The 24,328-nt window shown below is 36.5% G+C and overlaps 1 protein-coding gene across 3 annotated transcripts; it reads left to right on the forward strand.

Annotated features, from left to right (window-relative positions):
- Positions 1–681: 681 nt before the first annotated feature.
- Positions 682–24,241, forward strand: sh3d19 (SH3 domain containing 19). 3 transcript variants are annotated; one of them, XM_065254700.2, is made up of 20 exons: positions 682–890; positions 7,626–7,665; positions 10,710–10,750; positions 10,829–10,874; positions 11,278–11,410; positions 12,567–12,750; positions 12,844–13,848; positions 13,947–14,060; positions 15,749–15,837; positions 16,601–16,641; positions 16,845–17,082; positions 17,240–17,308; positions 17,446–17,589; positions 17,708–17,792; positions 18,698–18,828; positions 18,923–18,993; positions 20,559–20,785; positions 22,893–22,939; positions 23,051–23,231; positions 23,320–24,241. In XM_065254700.2, the coding sequence occupies exons 1-20, from the start codon at positions 815–817 to the stop codon at positions 23,331–23,333; spliced, it is 2,976 nt and encodes a 991-aa protein (XP_065110772.1). In that variant the 5' UTR covers positions 682–814; the 3' UTR covers positions 23,334–24,241. The 3 variants fall into 3 exon arrangements, with proteins under 3 accessions (XP_065110772.1, XP_073670515.1, XP_065110771.1); XM_073814414.1 differs by having other exon boundaries at positions 13,977–14,060; positions 17,705–17,792; XM_065254699.2 differs by having other exon boundaries at positions 683–890; positions 17,705–17,792.
- Positions 24,242–24,328: the final 87 nt, after the last annotated feature.

The raw sequence follows: 24,328 nt of genomic DNA on the forward strand, positions 1-24,328 counted from the left end.
ACTTCGACAGAGCTGTTAAATTAGTCAAATTACGCTTTAAATATCCGCAGACTGACGACAAGACAGAACATAACACAACTTATGTCTCTCTCTATCTCTCCCGATCACCTGAGTTTGCATGAGAAAGGTGAGCTATCATTCAAGCCCCGCCCCTACACTCTAGTGTTGCTTCGTGATTGGCCATTGTGTGTGGACGCTCTGGATTATACAAAATGAGGTGCAAACACTGTGTGCAAAACGTAATTTAGAAACCTTCAGGGATATTTAAACAATTCTTAAGGTCTTAAAGCATCCTAGAAGCATATTTAATAATTAATCGGACTCCAAAATCTTCATGAGGCTGCATAAAAAATACGTTATCGAAAGTTTAAATCGATCGACAGTTTTAATTTTGGATGAAAAAATATATTAAAAATATAAAAAATATATTTAATATTTTTTTAGACTGTTCTCAACATTTAACATGATTGATGTTGTAAAAGTAACCCTGTTAGTTCATTTTATTGTCTGAATCAGGGTCAACCCCTAGTCTGTTCCGCCCTCTACCGTACAATTGATGTACAGAGGGCGCGAGTGCACATTTAATGAAATTGCGCTTGCTCCACAGAGAGAGAGCGAGAGAGAGAGAGAGAGAGAGAGAGAGAGAGAGAGAGAGAGAGAGAGAGCTCAGCGCTGACTTGTGACACAAACAGCCTGACCTCGTGCTTTATATCATATTAAAACAAAACCGGGCATCAGTTTTTGTACAGTGTTGTGCAGTTGGCATCAGTTTTTATTTTATTTATCTAGGACATATAGCCTACTTTTAATACGCATGGCTGAAGCCCGACACCAGGATGGAGCTGAAGATTGTCCAAATGTTAGCACTCCGAGGAGAAGAGATTCAACCGGTAAGATTTTTTCTAGACACTTTAAACTTTAGTAAACTTTATTCTAGACATTAAGTACTCTTGGACATTTGAGTGACATATTTACAGTAAAATGCTTTAGTTAAGACAGTTTTTGTTAACCAATACATGTTTTTTAAATTATTTTAAAGGGTATACATATAACAAAAAGAGTACCCTTTTACAGAGATGTAAAAAGTAGCCTACTTAAAAATGTTACTTAAGTGAAAGTACAAGTACTCAATCAAAAGTATCTGCCCAGAATCATACTTGAGCAAAGGTAAAAAAGTACCACATAAAAATTGTACCTGAGTATAAAAAAAGTAAAAGTAACGGGAAGAATGAAAACTAGAGATTCTTGTTAATGAATCACATACAAGGTTTTATCCTGCTTTACAACTATTTGTATTTACTTGTATTTATTTATCAAACTAAAAGACTACACTCTATAAAGCACCTATGAAGAACCATCCGGGTGTGTATAGTACCACTTTAGCACTAGATATGGTTCTATATAGCACAATATGGTTCTACACATGTGGTACACAGGTACGACATAGGTGCTATATAGCACTAAAAATGGTTCCCCTATGATTACGAGCCAGTTTTAGTGCTATTTATTAAACTATTGTTTTTACAGTGTACTACCTAATTTCAGTATGCAATATGTTACTCGAAGTTGTAAAACAAGCTCTATCAAGCAGGCAGCCGATGCAGGAAGAGGTGTATTAGACCTTGTTCACACTGTCAGTCCAAATAAAAATTTTGGTGCATATCCGATAGGAATCCAGTCACATTTACAATGTGTGAACGGCCAAAAACACATGAAGTACGTTTTTGTCTAATCCGTTTCAGGCTACATCCAGAGGTGGCTTGAAATCCTTTTCAAATCGCATTTCCGGAAATCCATTTCATTCTGACCGTTCTGATCACATTTGTGTAGCTTTTCGATCATGCTGTTGTGTCACATAAAACGTAAACATGTCAGATGTCGAGGCAGATTACAAAATAATACTTAAGTACATTAATCAAGTAAAATTACTCAAATACTTTACACCTCTGCCCTTTTAGTGCAGAATATTAGACTATCTCTACCCTGTTGGGGAGACTAGGAATTGTTTACCTGCAAATAACACTTTAAGTTTTGTCTAGAGTAAATATGGTTCAGGGAATCATGCGAAATAATATTATCAGATTTTTTTATTTAACCTCTTTATTTCTGTAATAATTTTTTTTTTTATTTACCTTTAATTAAGTATTTATGACAGAATAAAATCTATAACATTTAATACTAATTAAGATTTCACTTGATTTATATGAAAATCATAAGCAGACTGTTATAACTATTGTGTAAACCTCGTGATCATGGTCTCAAATGAGTTATAGTCGCATATAGAAGATTTCATGCTATGCTATGACCATTGACCCATCATTCCCGTTGAAATCCCACTGGTCTGATCTGCAGTGGAAAATCCCTCTTATCCTTCAGCATTCCTAATGTATATTGAATCAGCTGTGAAGGGGGGAACAACAGGTTACAGCTTTCCCCTATGCTGACACAACAGGGGACACAACTGAGGAAACATGAGGCCGCAGTTGTGCATGCTGCAGCCTGTGTGAAAGTAAACCACCTGTGCAGTGTCAAATTTATGTCTGGATAGTCAGCATACTCAGGGTCATACAAACTATTTCATACTGTATGTTCTGATTTATGATCTTTGCTCCTATGGTTATATTTTAATCAGACTTTACATTGTAATCATACGTCCGTGTATGTGTGTTTTTGCCAGGGGTTTTTTGATGGCACAACTATTCAGCACCTACAAACCTCCAGGCCAGACTCGATTTCTATTTAAATTCCTTTATGCTTTACCAAACTCATTAGATCACCAGCTTCAACATGTTAGGCCATGTTATCATAGCATCATACTGGAAAGCACCTGCCATTGTGTAATGCCCCATGTTCATAAATATAACTCAACATAAACTCAACAATATGACAATGCTGATCTTGTTTCACTATGAAGGCTTGTGTTTCCATTACTTAATTCAACAAATATATATGCACAGACACAATCACACCAACTAAATTATATGCATTGACCAACAGATAGATGATTTTATTTGTTGTAATGGTGACCTGTGTAACTAACAGGAAAGTAAATGTCTGTGTGTCTAATTTGACTGGTGTTTTACATATTATGATCCTGCTTCCCTAAAACACAGTTTGAATGTTATGCTTAATAGTTACAGTGTACTCTGTATCAGTGCTTTTGCATGAATGTGAATAGATAATTATTAACCCATCCCCAAGCAACGCTAAGATAGTTGTTTTGTGTAAAATATAGGCCTAGTGGCTATAAAAAGCATAAAGGTAAGATAACGTTACACTGACAGATTGTTTGATCAGCGTTTGATCAACCGCTAGTGTCAATGGAATTTTATTTTCAAAGGAGGGACATCTCTGAATTTGCCTTTAATTTTTAGAGAAATTTCTTTAATTATTTACAGTATTCAAATAAGGTTCCTTATTTATTCCTTTTAGTGCTGGGAAAAGATTAAACGCGTTCAAAATTAAAATGATTTTTTTGCATAATATATGTGTGTACTGAGTGTAATTATTATGTAAATTTAACCACACACATACATATAGTAATTTCAGATTTTTTAATTTATATATAATTTTTCTTAATTTATATAGAATATATAAAAATATACATAAATATATATATATACACATGTAAATGTTTCTTAAATAAATACATGAATATGTGTGTATTTATATATACATAATAATTACACACAGCACACACTCATATATTATGCAAAAAAAGCACTTTTATTTTGTATGCGATTAATCGCGATTAATCTTTTCCCAGCACTAATTCCTTTATTATTGTTTTTGCTTTGATTTGTATCCTATTTACATATCGTCTTCTTATTCTATTTCCTCTTTTTGTACATATTTTTCTCATTTCAATATTATTATTATTATATTGCCTTGTTTGTTTATCAAAACTATATTTCAGTAGTCATGTTTTACAAACAAGAAATTACAAAAGTAACTAATACATATAGATATTAATGTTCAAATGTGATTAGCCTACAAAATGTACAGCCTTATTATCATTTTGGCTAAGGGGATGAGAGAGGTGAATATAAAAATGTTTTTTTTTTCCATGGGCCCATGAGTGGCCTGCACAGACAGGCTTTAAACTCAGAGACACTCTGTCAGCACAATTGTCTCACAGTCTGCTCATAATGCCTTCCAGCTTTGTCTAAACACATCTATGTCCACAAAATTCACGTCTCTTCATTTTCAGCATACTTATTTTAAATAATACCATATAAGATTGTATCTGGAAAAAAAACAAATATATAAAAAACAAGTTATTTGCAAATGTTTGGTGTTATTCTGATAGATACATAATACATACATTTAGATGTTTGCCTGATTCATTTTCCCAAAAAGAGCAGTTGAGAGACCCGGGCTCCTGTCTTGTCAGTTTCTGCCCTCAGGCCTACTGGGAGATAAAAATCTTCATTATGAAACTTCATTTTTGATGTCTCAGCATATTCTCATGAACAAGAGCTGTTGAAACTTTTTCTGTTTTGCTGTTAGGCCCATTTTACACCAGGTGTTCATATCTGTCCTATGTGGTTCGAACCTCAAGCGCCCAGAATGATATTTACACCTGCTATTAACATGTGTCTCCTGTGACCTCTTGTGATCAGGTTTCATTGAGAAAGGGTTCTCTGATTTCATGACTGCATCAGTGTATTGTTTAACTAAATGGTTATAAAGAGTCACAAAACCTAGTTTTATATGAATGTTTTTCATCAGGAATACTAATACAAAAAGATATATTAGTTAATATCTTAAAATCTTTCTATTATTTATAAAGGTTAATGCTGTGTGCACACCCCAGCAACTTACTTGCTATGTGTCGCCCATCTCTTTTAATCAGGGTGTTATGCTGCGTGCACACCTTCTGTGATTGTTAGGAGGGCGTTCCTAATTCAGGTTGTCCTAGTAACGATTATAAACTGTCCATTGCAGTAACTGACGAGAGTAGGAAGATGTGAACTCCACTCCTTTACTTTAATATATTCATTCAAAGTTAATCTATTTATGCCTTACTAGCATGTTTTTCATGCATTGCTAGTCGGTTCTGAAAGTTGCTCATCATTTGCGTAAAGTTGAACTTTTCTCAACTTTGTTGAGTAGCTAAACACGCCCACTTCCTGTTGTCAACGGTCACTGGTTCTTTTGTCAGCAAAAGTCGCCAAGCTTCCATTGAAATAAACGAGATCGCGTTGCTTGTTGCTGGCAGTGTGCACGCTAGAGGTCTACACAGATCCGAAACTCGAGTGGGTTCGGGTTTAAAAGTTTCATGTGTGACTTGGACACGGATAGCGGCCTCAGGTAATTTAAATTAAATGTGGTTTTCCAAAATAACCAGAGAAGACCTGAACTATCTCGCGTGTGTGCATCAAATCCTTTTTTTAAATCCACCTCTGTTTGCCAAAAGCGCTTGTGACTTTGTATGGCTAGCGGTAGGTTAATTTTTATTGAGCAATGACCAGTCAATCAATTTTGAATGATTACTGTAGTGGTTACCTTGGTGTCGTCATCAGATAAAAAATGAAAATAAATGGAGCAGTTGGCAAAATTGGTTTGGTTGGGGGGCCACTGGGATTTCTTTTTGTCTAACTGGTGCGTATGGGGCTGCGGACTGCACACACCTCGGGGCCGTTTACATTCGGGTTTTAAAAAAATGCCACTGGGTCGGGTCGGACTCGGGTCTAATTCGGGTCGGGTCCTTTAAAAAAAAAAGCTTAAGCTTTATTATTTATTCGAACAAATAGCAATTTCTATTGCGGTATTTATTTTGTGGCATTTTTTTTTTAAAGTTCATTTTAGAAACATTAAAACACACATAACCTACATGTAAATTAAATCAGAATGTTATCAGTTCATTGCAGAATAAAACATCACAGTTAACTAAATCGGTTAAGATTTCTGCTATAGCAAAAAAAAAAGGGATTGGAAACTTTCTTTTTATACTGAACACAGGCTTGTTTTGCACCTTTAAGTGTTGCGGCTTTAAGATGATTGTTTCCAGCTTAAGCTGGTCCTAGATCAGCACTCAACAGCGATATCTTCCTGACAAAGTAGAAGAAAAAAGAGATAAAACCAGTTTGTTCTTTGTGATACCTGGGTTTCATTTAAAAATGAAATTATTGAACTGTTTATACAATATACATCTATACATTATGTACAGGTATTCTCTAGTTTTAAGAAGGGGGGCAGAATATGATTTTGGAAAAATATTCCTATTATTTTTTATTCAATGTAAAAGGTGAATTACTTCCTGTTCGGCAACATTCCTGCATAGCACACTAGCTGTGTCAACATACCTTCTGAAAACAGAGACTTCACGTTTATTGCGAGTTACGTTTTCTCTCAGTGTATTTGAATCAAGGGGTTGGGAAGTCACAAAGTAAAACCCTTGTTTAACAGAGTGACTCAGTGTTTTCTGCTGATAGCAGGTAGGTGTATATTTTCAGACAAGTGTATCAAGTGTATGTTTGATAAGCATGTGTCTTAGTTTACAGGTAAATGTGTATTAGCATCATAATGTATGTGGCTTGTTATTGTGACAGGCAGTGATAGAATTGATCTGATTTAACCAGATTGCTCTGGGTCTTTCACTTTCTCATGTGCACTGTAAAAAAAATCGCAGCATTTTTGTCTAATCAACGCATATTTTTTGTTACTTTAACTTAACAAAATTAAGATAAACAATTTTAACTTGAATTTTTAAGTTATGTCAAGTTTTTTAAGCCAAAACTTTAAATAGTAAGTTGAATTGACTTGCAAAACAATTTGTTTTAACTTCGTGCTGCATTTTATTACAGTGTGGTAAAAAATTCACAGACATACAGACAGAAAGAGCAGTACCAAGGAGTGTCTGGGGACTAGTTAGTAGTTGACTTAGTTAGTAGAATAAATATACAGAGACTCTATTTGCTAAAGTGCCAAAGTACAGAGTTTACTCTACAAATGAAATGTGGTCATGTGTGGTTTTGACTGTGTTTTCAATTTAAAACACAATCAACACAAAGTATTTTGGACCCTATTTACATCTATATTTATTGCTGACCGCTTGTGATCAGATCGACGGAGACGCACCTAAAAACCAGGTTTAAACAGGATCAGCATGTTTTTAAGTTCAGCTATATTACCAGGAAAAAGTTAAACATTCTCTATGAATGCTTAATGTTGTTGAAAAGCACACTGGTTCCTTGCTGTTTTTGTTACACAGGATTTTAAGTTTCAAGACCTTTATTGTGATAATGTTTTCAACAACACGTACACATATTGTACATACAGCTTAAATCTCAATCAGTTGTGTTAAAGCCAATGTGGAGAGGACGTTCACTGTTGGACCCAACCTGCTGTACTTGAAACATCAGGAATCCCCAGAGAGTGCTGTTGGACTGGATTAGACGAATGTGTTTTGAACAACATGGTTTCAAGAACAACTGTGGTGTACTTTAAAGCTGTGCTTTTTAAAACAGGTTTATCAGGAATATACCTCACACTTTACCCAGTCGAACATCACTGCTAGTTGTGAATGAGGATGTTAATGTCTTCACCGATTGTAGTAAAGTAAAACCTTTTAAGAGTACATTTGTAAGCTTATTATATGTTATCTTTTTTTTATTTTGCAGGCCATTCAGATAGAAATAAACCAGATCACTTACATGTAAGGTAAGATCTTCTGTTTTGTAAACATGAAATGAGCTGATATTGTTGAGGAAGGTGTACAGAACATAATATCCTCACATGGCACATGATGTTATGATGGAATTATACTTGTTGTTTACTACTTTATATGATACTTAAATAAGTCCTACTATATATACAGTTATTTTCAGGATGTAGCTACTTTATAAAAATGTTAGTGTTTTTGAGTAAAGTTTCTATGTAAACTAGCCTATGTGACACTGTCTGCATAGGTTAAAAACCCAGTGTAGGTTAAAACCCAGTCATTTTTGGTGATTTTCTGTTTTCTACATAATCATCTTACATAATTTAAAGTACATTCTGTGAAAATGTAGCCTTGATGTCTGTCATTTTGTCTGAATTTTGGCCATGTCAAGATTTGAAATTAATGTAAAATCAATGACTGAAATCAAACGTTGATGCTCCAAAATGTATTATTAGAATATGAGACTTAAGCGTGGATTTCAAAGACAGGGTCACATATTCTCTTTGATCATTTGTGTATTGGCTGATGTCAGATAGTACAGTGATTCATGTTTAATGCTTGTCTGGTTTGGTGGCATGTGTCTTTAAAGGGGACATTTCAGAAGACATTTTTAAGATGTCAAATAAATCTTTGGTGTCCCCAGAGTACGTTTGTGAAGTTCTAGCCAAAAATACCATATAGACGATTTATTATAACATGCTAAAATTGCCACTTTTGTAGGTGTGAGCAAAAATGTGCCATTTTGGGTGTGTTTTTTTAAATGCAAATGAGCTGATCTCTGCACTAAATGGCAGTGCTGTGGTTGGATAGTGCAGGTTAAGGGGCAGTATTATCACCTTCTTACTTCACAAGGGGAGCCAAATTTCAATTACCTATTTTTTTCACCTGCTTGCAGATAATGGTTTACTAAAACAAAGTTACTGGGTTGTTCTTTTTCACTTTTTTAGGATGATACAAGCACTGGGGATCCAATTATAGCACATGGAAAAGTCAGGTTTTCATGATATGTCCCTTTTAAATCATGAATGTGCTGTATTTATTGATAATTGCACATTCAGATCATAATCAGCCCTTGAAACAATCACATTAATATACAGTCTATTTCTGCGGGGGAAAACCTGGCCCTGTGGCCCAGACCCGGTAATGAATTAGTATTACAGTTCGAGTATAGCCTGCTTATTGGGAGAGGGGCCCTTAATTGACACCGGGCCCTGTAACTTTTTGATGGCCCTTTATTGGGGTAGATGAATGACATTTTTAAACAACAATCATTTTTTAGACCATAAATTTTTTTTAAAGCACCAAATACATGTATATTACACATTTGGCTGACACTTTTATTCAAACCGATTACCGATTGACTGTGCATGGCATACATTTTTATCAGTATGTGTGTTTCCTTTCTTCAAACCCATTACCTTATGCACTGCTAACGCAATGCTCTACCACTGAGCTATACAGGAGCACATATACTGTAAATTTATTAAAACAAAGCTTTTTTTACTCATCCGATGTCCAAAGAACAGTGAAAGGCCTGCGACATAAATCAATCACTGTCAGGACTGATGGATGGTTGTGTTTGTTTCTATCTGAACCTCAACAGTTTAAACAAGCCACAGCATAAAACAATGAGGGTGTAAATCCAACATGTCAGCTGGTTTTAATTTAAGGCAGTTCTAATGCTTAAGAGACTATTAACATGTTGTCTGAATCTCTCTCGCTCTGTCTCTCTTTTTCTTTCTTTCTCTCTGTTACACACAAACACGCACACTCACACTGCGCGTATGACACATCACTTCAGCTATGCAGAAAGCTTTAGAAAGCAGACAAAGTCGGGAAACAAAAAGTCTCAGGCACTAAAAGTCAAAGTGCTTTTACCAGTGAAAACTCTAGTTTTGTGTTTGGATGGAGAAACTACTATTTTAAGGTATGAACTAGATGACTTAATATCTTTGTATGCGCTTCATTTGCAATGTTAAAACTTTACAGTATGAATGCTGAACTTCAAGATTTGTCTTTCATTACACTGTCTGCCAAAGGCAGTTACCTTGGTATTTATTGTGAGATCGAGTTCATTGTACTGTTGAATGCAGTTGACCTGGTTACATTCTTAAGTGACGAATGCGAACCAATAGTTAGATAGAAAAGGATGTTAATACAATGTTGCACAGGTGTAGAGAAAAGGTTTATAAAGTAATGATGCAATACAATTTGCCATTTTCTCATTAAAAAAATACAGAAACTCACCACTTTCTCTTTTAAAAATTAAAAATGTTAATTTAAATTCATCCTTTATGTGAACATTGATTCATTTTGTTTGTAAATTTTTTTACATTTATGCACGTGGCAGACACTTTATTCCAATGCTGCTTGCAATTGCAGCAGTGCATTCATGCTAAACTTTCAAAGGGAAAATCTGACTTTTTCTATGTTTTAGTGCTATAATTGGGTCCTCTGTGCTTCTATCAACATAGAAAATGTGAAAAAAGAACAACCCAGTAACTTAGTTTTGGTAAACCATTCTTCGCAAGCATGTTAAAAAATAGCTGATTGAAATGTGGCTCCCCTTGTGATGTCAGAAGGGGATAATACCGCCCCTTAATCTGCACTTTCCAACCACGACACTGCCATTTAGTGCAGAGATCAGCTCATTTGCATTTAAGAGGACAAACCTAAAACGACACATTTTTGTTCACACCTAGAAAGTGGCAATTTTAACATGCTATAATAAATTATCTATGTGGTATTTTGAGCTAGAACTTCAAATATGCACTCTGGGGATACGTAAGATTTATTTGACATCATAAAAAGTCTTGTGAAATGTCCCCTTTAATGAGTATGTGGCCCCTGAGAATAAACCCATGATCTTTGCGCCGCTAACACATTGCTCTATCAATTAAGCTCCTGGAATAAATATCATATGCTGTTTTCATTTATCGCCTTCAGCTATACAGAAACAGCAGTGTCATCATATCTTTTAATTTAAGTGGAGGAATTGAGACTATTTTGCTCTTAAACATATCTGGTGTCTTGTTATTTTCAGTCAAGGAGCCCTTTCCTCAATCAAATCAGCTTTTAAAAGAAGTAAGTATGATGTATTATGAATTGCTATGCAAATATATATAGTTTATATGTCATGCTTAAATGTATCAAATGTTTCAGCATCTCCAAGAGCTCGTTCACAGACTGAAAACTCCAGAGAAAGAAGGTAAGTTTGTTGTTTTGAGCATTGTTGTTGTTAGGCCTTTAATTTATAACAGACTGATTTAAACTTATTGTAAGTTTCTTGCATGACCACAACTGCTAACCCAAAGCTCTGATGTTAACTTTTATGATTCATGCTGTTGTTGAGTTCCTAACAAAAGCAGAGCAAACAAAAATGTTTTTCATGAGCCTCAGTATGAATCATTAAATCAATCTCATATGCTAGATACAGAACAAAGATGTTAGGACTTTCCCTGCAGAAAAGTTATAAATAGTTCCTAAAGATAATTTTCCACCAATATTCCTTTAAATAAATTCGAGTCTGATCTGTATAGCTGTGCAATAAAATGTGTGTGAAATACTTCAATCTGTATGAATGAGAACTGAATAAAGCCCTATTGTTTCAGGCGTCCAGAGATAACTATACTATCAGCAGAGCCGCTGACACCCACTTCCTGGTTTCCAGCATCTGGAGGTTTTCCATCCCCAGCATTTACCACACAACCAGTCTGGAGTGAGAACATTTTAAACTCTGCTCAGGTAAAGTGATTTGTAGCACTATATATACTTCCACAACCACCATTAACAAAGATGTGCTAGACAGGTGTGGATTTACTATGTTTATTCCGCATGGATTTTACTTTGAAGTCATAGAATTTTATCTTTGCACAAGACACACTAACACATGAGTGACTAACCTTTTCATAAACAACTATAAATATAGTAAAAAAAATCAAAATTTTCAATGCTCCCCTAGAGTAAAACAGTTGATTTTTTTACCGTTTTGGAATCCATTCAGCTGATCTCTGGGTCTGGCGCTACCACTTTTAGCGTAGGTTAGCATAATCCATTGAATCTGATTAGACCATTAGCATCACACTAAAAATTACCGAAGAGTTTCAATATTATTCCTATTTAAAACTTGACTCTCCTGTAGTTACATCGTGTACTAAGACTGATTGAAAATTAAAAGCAATTTTTTTGGCAGATATGGCTAGGAACTATACTCTCATTCTGGCGTAATAATCAAGGACTTTGCTGCCGTAACATGGCTGCAGAAGGCGCAATGATATAACGCAGTGTCCAAAAATAGTCCCTATTGAAAGTTACCAAGGGGACTATTTTCAGGTGTTGCTGCTGTAGCCATGTTACGGCAGCAAAGTCCTTGATTATTATGCCAAAATGAGAGTATAGTTTCTAGCCATATCTGCCTAGAAAATCGCAACTTTTAATTTTCCATCGGTCTTGGTACACAATGTAACTACAGAAGATTCAAGTTTTAAATATAAATATCGAAACTCTTTGGTTATTTTTTAGCGCGATGCTAATGGTGTAATCAGATTCAATGAATTATGCTAATCTATGTTTAAAGTGGTACCATCAGACCCGGAGATCAGCTGAATGGATTCCATAACGTTAAAAATCAAATGTTTAACTCAAGGGGAGCTTGAAAATTAGCATATTTTCAAAAAAAGTGGAGGGTCCCTTTAAAAGTTAAAAGTGCTATAATATTTACTGGCACATAAACATACTGTACAAGAAAATGTCCAATAATTCATATGGTTATTCATACTAATCCAGAACAGTTGCATTTTTTTAATGCTGTGTGCTAGAGGACTAAATTTTTCTACATTTTAACCCATATTTGCTTGGTTTGATGCTTGCGTTTGAGTGTTTATCTTTTCTCGTGCCTTAGCTCCCACCATCCTATGAGCAGGTGATCAAGGAGAAGACCCAGGAACAGGTCACCACGCCAACACCGTTTCCACGTCGCTCATACACAACCACTACTTCCACCCAGACTGACAGGCTAGAGGAAAATGCCACTAGTCCAGATTCCAACACGCCTCTGCAACTGATCCAGCAGCACAGACGTGGAGGTTAGATCATACTGACAAGTGCACAAATCAATTATTAAAACCCTTATTCACAACACTTAATACCAGACTGCTTGGTTTTCTTTCCATTCACAGTCTCAACGAAGCAACCAAACAAACCACCTCGTCCATTATTGCCATCTAAACCCAAAATAACTCAAACCAGTCCCAAAGAACTTTGTTCTGATAAAGAGGACGAAATTGCCACGCAGTCCTGCAGTACTGCTAAAAATTGCTCCAATCCCGGCACAGCTGTGTTACCTGTCACTACTGATCTAACACCAACTCAACCCCCTGTGCCCCGGCCACGTGCCACCCCTGTCCCCCAGCCACGTGCCACAGTCAAACAAATCCCAACTAATCAAGTCAATGTGCCACCTCTGATAAAACTTCATGACAGCTGGAATGTTGGTCTTGTAACCCCTATTGTTGACTCGAATGTTCAAACAAGCAACTATCTAAATGAATTCTTGGATGTTTATATCTCAGAACCACAGTATGAACTGAGCAACCCTGTTAACATTCAAGGTAAGAAGACAGGACAAAGTGCTGAGAACCATAGTGCGAACATGACCGCCCTTCACAGTGACCGCAACATCCGTGCAAAGATCCAGGCTTTTGAAAGTGTCCTTGGTGCAGAGAATGAAGAGAATGATGAAACCACCACGCCTTTACCCCGGCCTCGTAAAGCTCAGCCCAAGCCACCTGTGCTGGCACCAAAACCCTCCATTGCCCCACGACCCTCCATGAAAAAACCCAAAGAAGAAGAGTTTCCACAGGACAATAACTTAAATGATGTCATCTTACCACCCACCCCAGCACCAAGACCTCAGCTTTTCAAAAAACCTTTGGATACAAAATATGAATCAGACTTTCAGCTCCCCTTGAGGCCAATCCCAATCCCTCCATCGCGACCCTCATTGATCAAAGTCAAGAATGTAACTTCCCAGGATGAGGAGGTAGCATTCAAAGGACTTCCATCTCCGCTCAAGCCCAGCATAGATCTACTCAACTTCAACAATCACAACTCTACTGCACTTCTGCCAGACACCACATCCACAGAGAGCATACATACCAATGACTATGTGGACGCTGCCATTAGTAAGTGCCAATGTTTTTCTGGACCACAATGCGATGCAAAACCTTGCTCTTCATGTAATTATTTCAGTGGATTTAGCAGGTGTATACATCCATTGCAGATAACTCTCCTATTAAACCCGCACGTAAAGGAGGATTCAGTTACATGGCACCAAACGTTCAGGGAGTGACCAGGAGACCCACAGTCATCAGAGTCCCAAGTAAAACTGAAAAGTGTGAGTGTTAAAACTTTTAAAAGTGCTTTTTATCCAAATGTGATGCAAAAATATGTAAGGAATATTTGACAATGAGCCGTTGAATTATTCAATAAAAATTCAAATAATTCAAAGGACTGGGGTCAATTATTCCTCTTATAGACGGTTACAGCACACGCAACTTCTGGTAAACTCCGCTAAGAATCAATAACAACAAAGTCCTTTTAAAGTAGTTTATTTATATAACAAGCAAAATAAACAACACGTAGATTACATAGGAATTGTTATTTTTGACGAGGTATTTGTTCAAGAGATCAGTTTAGCAACTAGTCAGACCATTAAACAAACAGAGGCCGGAAAAAAATTCAGACCAGACGCATAATCGCGTCAGAGCATGTGCGTCTGATGAAACCGTCTATACCACGGTTACAATCAGGCTTGACATTAACACCCGCCAACCAGCCAAATGCGGGTAGATTTCCGCTGTGGCGGGTATGACACCCAATCCCACTAGCCACTTTGGCAGGTTGAATATATTTTTTTGTAGTTTTCTTAAAAGTTATGCGAAATGATAAACAATGAGTGATGCAACACTGGGAAACTACAACTCCCATGAGCACTCCCTGCACCCAGCACAGCGTACAGTAGCGGTTATTTACCATAGAGAGCTCGAGCGGTGATGGAATTAGGAATGCACGGGACACAGTCTGAGCGCATATACACACACTTTGGGAAAGATAAAACAATTGCATGGAAGTGATTGAAGAGATTCAAGAGCGGAGAGAAATTCATAGCACATGTCCCAGTTTTGTCCGAAGTCAAGGGAAACCCGCAAGCGAAGAGGTTCGCACATTGCATTAATATAGGCTACTTTGGTCATTTTAGGATGCCACAAAAATGTATATTACCAACAACAAAAATTGTGGCCAGTAATAATGCTGAGTGGCTAGTAACTTTGGAAAACAGAGCAAAAAAGTTAATGTCAAGGCCTGGTTACAACAGACATTGGCTGTTATTTTAAGACATTTGGCAGGTGTGCGTTTATTGAAAAATAATGCATACTTGTGGAACATTTCTCAACCAATCAGAACAAAGCATTTAACAGCCCTATGGCATAGACGGTTTTATCGGACGCACGTACGGTGACACGATATGCGTCTGGTCCGAACTTTACTTCCGGTTTCAGTTTTTTTATGATCTGACTAGTTGCTAAACTGAACTTTTGAACAAATAACTCGTTGAAAATAACAAATGTTTTGGTTTCCTAGGTAATCTACATGTTGTTTATTTCGCTTGTTATATAAATAAACTATGTTTAAAGTACTTTGCTGTTATTTATTCGTAGCGGAGTTCACCGGAAGTTATGTGTTGACCACGAAAGCCGCTTGTTTATGTTGTTACTGCTGAAACCATTTATAACACAATAATAATGTTTATTAGTTTATTAAAAAATACAATGTGCTTACAATAGAGGTCTAGAGATGGTCAGAGGGTTAAAAAGCAGAAATGCCAAGCTTATGTTTTTTTTACATTTCTGTGTAATTCTTACCTGCTGGGTTTCCATAGAGAGAATATTACTGCACTTGCATTTTTGTTTGTTTTTACAAACTGAAGAATAACTAAACAACATTATTACATTATATAGGTGGGAAGGATTGATTTATGATGCTCTGTAAGCATTGTAAAAGGAATGGATTTTTGCTTTTCAGACCTTGAGGAGATGACAGATGTTCCTCCTCCTTTACCTGTACAGAAAGCTGTGGGTGGACTCTCTACACCTGCAAAACCCTCTCGCAAAGTAAGGTCTAATACACCTGCTTATCCCCAGCAACAGCTGTGCTGCTAGAGCAAAAGCAGTGGGAGAATGCTCTTATCAAATGCCAGCGTAGCACACAAGATCAGTCTCTTGACTTTTTGTTGTACAAAGTGACATTTAAAAAAGAAAAACATTGCTACAGAGAGTGAGAGAGAGAGGGAGAGAGAGAGAGAGAGAGAGAGAGAGACACCATCAATTAGTTTACAGAACAATAAAGACTTTATTTTATTTTGCATGTCATACAGCTTAATATGGTGACATAATCACCTCTGTTTAAAACGGACTATTATAAATTGTGAATTAAAACATAAAAAGAGAGACTTAAAGACTTTCCAATAGACAGTAGACATATTTATATTTTCATAGCGTGTTCACAAAATCCTTAGACTTACAAATATGATGTGGTGTGGTGTGGTAACAGTATACTATATTATGTAACACTGCTTTTTATCAGAAATGACTATGAGAAACCATAAACCATCAATTCCTCCCAGAGGGCATAAACATGCAGGAAAGGTGAATTGGAAATTCCAAATTGCCCCTCCCCCAATGTGTATATGGATGGATTAACTTGTGTATAGATGGATTAACCAGTTCCCATCATGAATGGAGAAGTAGATGCTGGAAGGCGTTAAGAATTAACAAACATAACATAACATTGATATCTTTATGAGGAAGGTCATGACAAAGATTGAAACTGAAATCAAACTTTGATCCTCCTAATCTCACTTATATCTTTTTTCAGGACTCCTTCAGTCTCCCATCTGAAATCTCTCTTCCACCACGGTAAATGAATCCAGCATTTATTCCCACCTGTTCTGGTATCAGTTTCTCATATTCAGCCTTTTTAATGCGCCTTTATGCCCGCCTCTTTTCATGGCTTGTTGGCTTGGCAGTATCAGCCTGGATATTGTTACAGTGAATAAAGAGCTTCTGTACTGAAAACCATCTCTAGTCCTGCACCCTTTAACTGTGTGTTAATTTCTCAGGCCCATTGGAGGAAAGATCCTGCCTGCTCGCCCACCACCAGCTAAAACAAACCCAGGGAGACCTCCTCCTCCGCAGAAAAACGGCTCGGTGCGACGACCTTCTGATAATATTCAACAAGAAGTATCTTTAAAAGTACAGCAACCTCATTCTCAGCAACAAAACCGTAGAGGTTCGAGGAAAGGACCCGCTTTGCCACCTAGACCCAACCCTGGACATCATCTTTATAACAAATACACAGTGAGATGCTTAACATTTGTTTCATCTTTTTATAACTTTTTTATAGTAAATTCATTCTTGTTAGTCTGTCAACTGGTAAATTTAGTTTCAAGGCATTTAAAAATCAAAATACTAAACAAATGCATGCAATTTTGAACTGTTCTTTTTGTTTGTATAGCTTGGGATACCCCATGGTATTGCTCAGTTTAACTACAATGGCACAGATATTGGAGAGCTGTCTTTTCAGGTGAAGTCATAGTCAGTGCATTCACATTAAGCAAAACTTAAATGGTGCTCTCATTTTACTGATTTAGGGGCTCGCAATGTGTATTTTTTCATTTTCTTTCACAAAGTATATGGAATTCTGTCCGTTTTTCCCTACAGAGAAATGAAGTCCTCGTCCTACTTGAACAATTAGACAACAAAACATTTGAGTGCCAAGCGGGAAACGCTAAGGGGACAGTGCAGGCATCGAACATGAAGATTATTACACCTTTAACAAACTTACCCTATAATCCTCAACCACAGGTAATCAATATTGACATTTAGTAAGTATATTTAGGTAGTTGTAAGCGTATAATCCGTAAGGCATTGTAAGTCCAACATAGTTACCATGTTTATTTTGCCTGTAAATGTCTTTCAGCAGAAGAACAGTCCATCTCAACGTTTTAGTGGAATGGTGGAAAATACTGGATCTTTTCAAGTACAAGCACTATATGACTTCACACCAGGTAAATATACATAGACAGTCCTGCATAGTTCAATAACCTGTAAATTCACATAAGGCATGGATAATTTATTAAAGGGACACTCCACTTTTTTGAAAATATGCTCATTTTCCAGCTCCACTAGAATTAAACATTAGATTTTTTCCGTTTTGGAATCAATTCAGCTGATCACCGGGTCTGGCGCTACCACTTTTAGCATAGCTTAGCATAAGCCATTGAATCTGATTAGACCATTAGCATCGCGCTCAAAAATAACCAAAGAGTTCGATATTTTTCCTATTTAAAACTTGACTCTTCTGTAGTTACACCGTGTACTAAGACCAACGGAAAACTAAAAGTTGTGATTTTCTAGGCAGATATGGCTAGGAACTATACTCTCATTCTGGCGTAATAATCAAGGACTTTGCTGTCGTAACATGGCTGCAGGAGGCACAATGATATTACGCAGTGCCCGAAAAAAGTCCTCTGCTATTTAAAGATACTAAGGGGACTATTTTCGGCTGCTGCGTAAAATATGCCTGCTGCAGCCATGTTACGACAGCAAAGTCCTTGATTATTACGTCAGAATAGCGTGAGGCTAATGGTCTAATTAGATTCAATGGATTGTGCTAAGCTATGCTAAAACTGGTAAAGCCAGACCCGGAGATCAGCTGAATGGATTCCAAAACTGTAAAAATCAAATGTTTAACTCAAGAGGAGCTGGAGTGTCTCTTTAAAGCTAAGTGTCGTAATAGTTTGGAAAGGATTTGAAAAGACTACAAACATCATGGGCTTTGTAATCTGTATACCTGTAGCTCAGCAGAGCATTGCATTAGCAGTCTGAAAGGTTGTGGGTTCGATTCTCAGAGAACACACATACTGATATAAATATATAGCTTATATACTAACCATATATTTGTGTGTTTAAGAGGGTCCGGGAGAGCTGGGTTTGAAGGCTGGTGATGTTGTGTCTAATGTAGAACAGCTGGACAGTGATTGGTACATGGGAACATGCAGAAATATCACTGGATTCTTCCCCGTCAACTACGCCAAACCACTGGTAAACATAATGACTATGATTATGCCGATCTTTAAATTCCTGATCAATACTGATGAAATTGATTAGTAATCATTGCCAATAATCTTGTTTTCAGAACAAACCTATTACACCTGTGCCAACATTCATCAGTGAAACTAAACCCAAACCGACTCCTGAGCCTATCAGGTATCCCATCTTCGCAACATTCGATTACTAAATCCTCATTCTATCTATTGATGTAAATTAGCATTAGACCAGTGGCCGGCTGTTTAAACATAATCGCTAAATTAAGATTGTGTCAAGAAGTCTGACCAACTATGAGTTAGTTTGGGCTAGTCAGTCTTACTTTTCGGATTTAAATTTGACTAATACACTTTTTTATGTAACTGATTATGAAAAGTATATGACCAATTTTAAAGAAAAAATGTGATGATTACTATGACTAGTCTAAACAGTTTATGCAGTTGGTCACAGGCCTGTAGGGATTTTTTAAAGTGGATATGGTCATAGCATAGATTGGTTAATAGCATGTTTTTTCATAATCTCTACAATCTCCTATATGTAGTTTAGAGCATAGCTGATTTATATTTTTGTTGCATAGGAATGTTGTTACTGTTAACATGTATCTTCTAAATAAAATTTTATTTTATTATTATAACTATTTGTGTTAATTGCGGGTTTACTGTAGTATTTATATGTAGTATTAGTTTAAAAAAAGACACCTGTAACCACCATTTTTTATTGAGAAGTCTGCTTTGTGCCTAACAACGCTATTTGTCTGTGACTACATTTGCAATATAGCATGGCCTCCCATACCTTATAGCCTACTTATATTTTTTCATGGATCTATTTAAATGTTAAACGGATAGTTCGGCCAAAAATGATATTAAACCCATGATTTACTCACCCCCAAGCTGTCCGAGTTGCATATGTCCATCGTTTTTCAGACAAACACATTTTCGGATATTTTAGAAAATGTTTAAGATCTTTCAGTTGATTAAATATAATTTTACGGGGTCCACCCATAGTCCACGACCTTCAAGTCTAAAAAAAGTGCGTCCATCCTTCACAAATTTTATCCAAATGGCTCCAGGATGATAAACAAAGGTCTTCTGAGGGTAATCCGTGCAGTGTCGTTGTAGAAATATCCATATTTAAAACTTTATTAACTAAAATAAATACCTTCCGGTAGCGCCGCCATCTTAGACTCCTCTGTATTCAGGAGAGAGTATTAGCGTAGTGTACGCACTTTTCTTAGTGACGTATGACAAATTCGGAGGGCAGGGGCACAGAGCAGCAGCAGAGTAGCCTCCGCAGGCTGCGTAAGCTCTCATTCTGAAGATGGCGGCGCTACCGGAAGGTAGTTATTTATGTTTATAAAGTTTTAAATATGGATATTTCTACAACAACACCGCGCGGATTAACCTCAGAAGACCTTTGTTTATCATCCTGGAGCCGTTTGGATTTATTTTGTGTAGGATGGACACACTTTTTTTGGACTTGAAGGTCGTGGACTCCGTAACATTACATTTAATCAACTGAAAGATCTAAAACATTTTCTAAAATATCCGAAAATGTGTTTGTCTGAAAAACGATGGACATATGCAACTCGGACAGCTTGGGGGTGAGTAAATCATGGGTTTAATATCATTTTTGGCCGAACTATCCCTTTAAGATGCAAAAAAAAAAAAATGCACAGTCTCAGGATGCTCTACTTATTTTTTACTACTGTGTCCCTTTGTTTTCCTCAGTGGGCCAAGATGCATAGCGAGGTTTGATTTTGAAGGAGAGCACAGCGATGAGCTCTCGTTCTCTGAAGGTGATGTGATTCAGCTTCTAGACTATGCAGAAGATGAATGGGCTTCTGGGAGAGTGAACGGCAAAGTTGGCATTTTCCCTCTCAACTTCGTGGAAGTGATTGTGGATCTTCCTCCAGCACCAGTGCAGAAATCTGCTTCAAACAAGATTGCACTGCCTGGTAAGGATTTTCATAATTCATGCAATAGTATCATCCTTCCAGATCTTTTAATATTATGATATAACAGGTCAGTTTCTAAAGTACAGTATATGTGACTTTTTAGATAAAAGCCGTAATTATGGCCATAACTAATTGTTTAGTTCATAAGCTTTAAGTAATGTATCTTTTCTTGTGATGCCCCTATACACTCTTGAAAATAAAGATGCTTCACAATGTCATAGAAGAACCATTTCTGGTTTAATCTTTAACATTCAAAAAACCATTTTGTTTCTTCATAATGGAAAGAGTTCTTTGGGATATTAAATGGTATGAAAATCATTGTTTTGTGGTTACTTTAAGGCAGAGTGGATTGTCTATCAGAGGCACCCCATTATGTAAAACAACTAAGTCACATGTATTTTTAGCTACAAAGATTCTCTAACAAAAACAAATGATTAGAGAGAACACACTCTTTCCTCAAGGTAAAGTGTCAACAGCCTCAACCATTTGCAGCATGGTTCTGGTAACAGCATAGAGAGAAAGCAATGCATTAATCTTGAACAGATAGACCACACTCTGTCTGCTATTTTTAAAAGAAACATTGCTATTTTACCTTTTCATAGTCTAAAAACCTTTCTCCACTACAAAAACAGGAAAGTTCTATGGATGTAAAAAGGTTTTTAATATAACCCTACAGCCAGACAAAGGACCTGTTAGGATCCTTGGGGCAGTTTTCTGTACAGGGATTAGACTAGTCCTAGACTAAAATAAAACATCCAGTATGCGGCAGTCCTGTGGGGGCGAAAATGCCTTGTTGATGCTAGAGGTCATAGTAGTATGGGCTGACTGATTCAAGCTGATAAAAGAGCAGCTTTGACTGAAATAACCACTCGTTACAACCGAGGTATGCAGCAAAGCATTTGTGAAGCCACAACACGCACAACCTTGAGGCAGATGGGCTACAACAGTAGAAGACCCCACCGGGTACCACTCATCTCCACTTCAAATAGGAAAAAGAGGCTACAATTTGCATGACCTCACCAAAATTGGACAGTTGAAGACTGATGAGTCTCGATTTCTGTTGAGACATTCAGATGGTAGAGTCAGAAATTGGCGTAAACAGAATATGAGAACATGGATCCATTATGCCTTGTTACCACTGTGCAGGCTGGTGGTGGTGGTGTAATGGTGTGGGGGATGTTTTCTTGGCAAACTTTAGGCCCCTTAGTTCCAATTGGGCATCTTTTAAATGCCGCGGCCTACCTGAGCATTGTTTCTGACCATGTTCATCCCTTATGACCACCATGTACCCATCCTCTGATGGCTACTTCCATTAGGATAATGCAGTCACCAGATCTTAACCTGATAGAACATCTTTGGGATGTGGTGGAACGCTTATGAGATAGCAAAGACACATGTTGCTTACTAAAGAAAGATTTATGATTGATTAATAATAAAGTTCAGTCAACTCATTCAATAAATACATAAAAATTCATAATATGTGATAAATATCGTACATGTAGTTGTTTATAATGATTATAAATAAATTAAGTTACATTCCTGATAAAGGAATATATTATTTAGTTTTAAAGTGTGTACAAAAATTACAAAACAATAAAATAACAAGTGTGCTATTTCAAATAAAATATCAAAAAATATCATTTTTAATTTCACAACACATTTTCTGTTCAATTCTAAGGCAACTAAATTTGCTCGTGTTTGTAGTTCAGACACTTTTAGATGCTAATCTTCCTCCCCACAACACTAACAGTATGTGGTACTGCAGCAGTCAGCATCTTTGTCTTTGTGAGTCAGGGAGTGGGCAGCTCTCACTACAGCAGTAATGTGTGGAATCTGCCCTTCTGTTTGTGTTTCATTAAACACTCTCACCAAACTCATATATTACACCATAGGCTCTAATTACAGCATGATTTTCCACTTCAAGACAGCTTCTAACTCTTTTTTTATGATCTCTTATGTCTCAAGTTTTGTAGAGGTTGTTTTAAAATACAATCTAAAATCAATTAAACATGATTTTCCATATATAATTATTCTATATTGCATGTCTTATGTTACATAATACTCTCACGAGCTATAAATGATTACATCTCATGTTTTTGTTTTTTAGGAATGGCCGGTTTAACAAACACACAAAAATCATATAAAGCTAATGAGGTAGGTGTCTCCCCACTGTTGCATTACCTTATTCCTCTAATAAAAAACCGAACATATTTATACTACATAAAATGTCTTAATGATATGGTCAAAACTGTGATGTGTCTCCAGCCTGAAGGTGTGGAGTGGGCTGTGGCTCTCTATGACTTTACAGCAGAGACCGAGGATGATCTACCCTTCCAGCAGGGAGACCGAATCCTGGTCACAGCTCACATAGATGATGAATGGTGGAGCGGGAAGCTTAATGGTAGAGAAGGGGTCTTTCCTAAAGCATTTGTAGAGGTTGCTACAGGTAAAAAAAATTATTTTAAATATAACATAACTCTTTAAAATGAAAATCTGATTTTTTCTAATTGGGTTCTATTCTCCTGTTTGTGCAGATGGCTGGAAATGACACCAGAACAATTCATGAGTCAGGATCTTAAACAGTGTTGTGTTATGCCAGATGTGTCAAATGCAGTTTCATGTATTTTTTGAATGGGCTTGTGTGTTGTCTAATGTACAAACACAATTGAATGTTCCACTCTTTTACATTACAAAGCACAATGTATAGAAATATATATTCTTTTGTTGGGTCAGTGTTACTTTTGAATTTAAAATAATATTTTGGTCAGGTATATTTATTGCAGCTGTACAACAGAGAATGCACTTGTATAAACCTAAAAAGCAGGTGTGGGGCGACACCTTGTGTCCAAACTGTACAACAAACTTCTATGGCTTTGTTTTTTATCAGTACATCTATGCACCCTTATATCTTCCTATGGCTTTCATATGTCAACATCAATTATTTTTACTGTATAAACATTAAACGTTTTTTGCTAAAAGTTAACAGTCTTCTGCAGAATTGATTTATAAGCATACATTTAAACATACTTTTACTATGGGACCAGTCTCAAGGCAAAGCACAAGGGATACGAAAAGAGAAAACTGATACTTTGGAGAACAGGCAAACATAAATGTGACAGACAGCAGAGGTACATCTAAACACCAATTTTCTTTTAAATGCCATAACATTTTCTAAGGCTATATTTATGGCGAAAATTAAGTATAAAGGAAGATTAAAAATTATGTTTAAATGTATTTTCTCTCGGAATCTCAAAACCATGTTCGGATTCACTTGATTAAAAACCTTTTCAAAAGTATCAACAAAAGGTTTCTCACAGGGCAGATTTAAAATGTAAAACAATCTAGAAGGATATGTTTAATGGACAATGGATTTTGACAAGACTAACATTTTGGATGATTTTCTCCGGAGAGTAAAAATGTATGTCATTTTTGAATGTCCTATTCTGCATATTTTATTCCAACAATTATAAAAATAGGAATTGTGTTTTTCCTCACATCAGGATTTATTTCATGTAACTTATTTAGACATTGATAAACACCAAT

This window comes from Paramisgurnus dabryanus, chromosome 4 (assembly GCF_030506205.2).
Source record: "Paramisgurnus dabryanus chromosome 4, PD_genome_1.1, whole genome shotgun sequence".
Lineage (NCBI taxonomy): Eukaryota > Metazoa > Chordata > Actinopteri > Cypriniformes > Cobitidae > Paramisgurnus > Paramisgurnus dabryanus.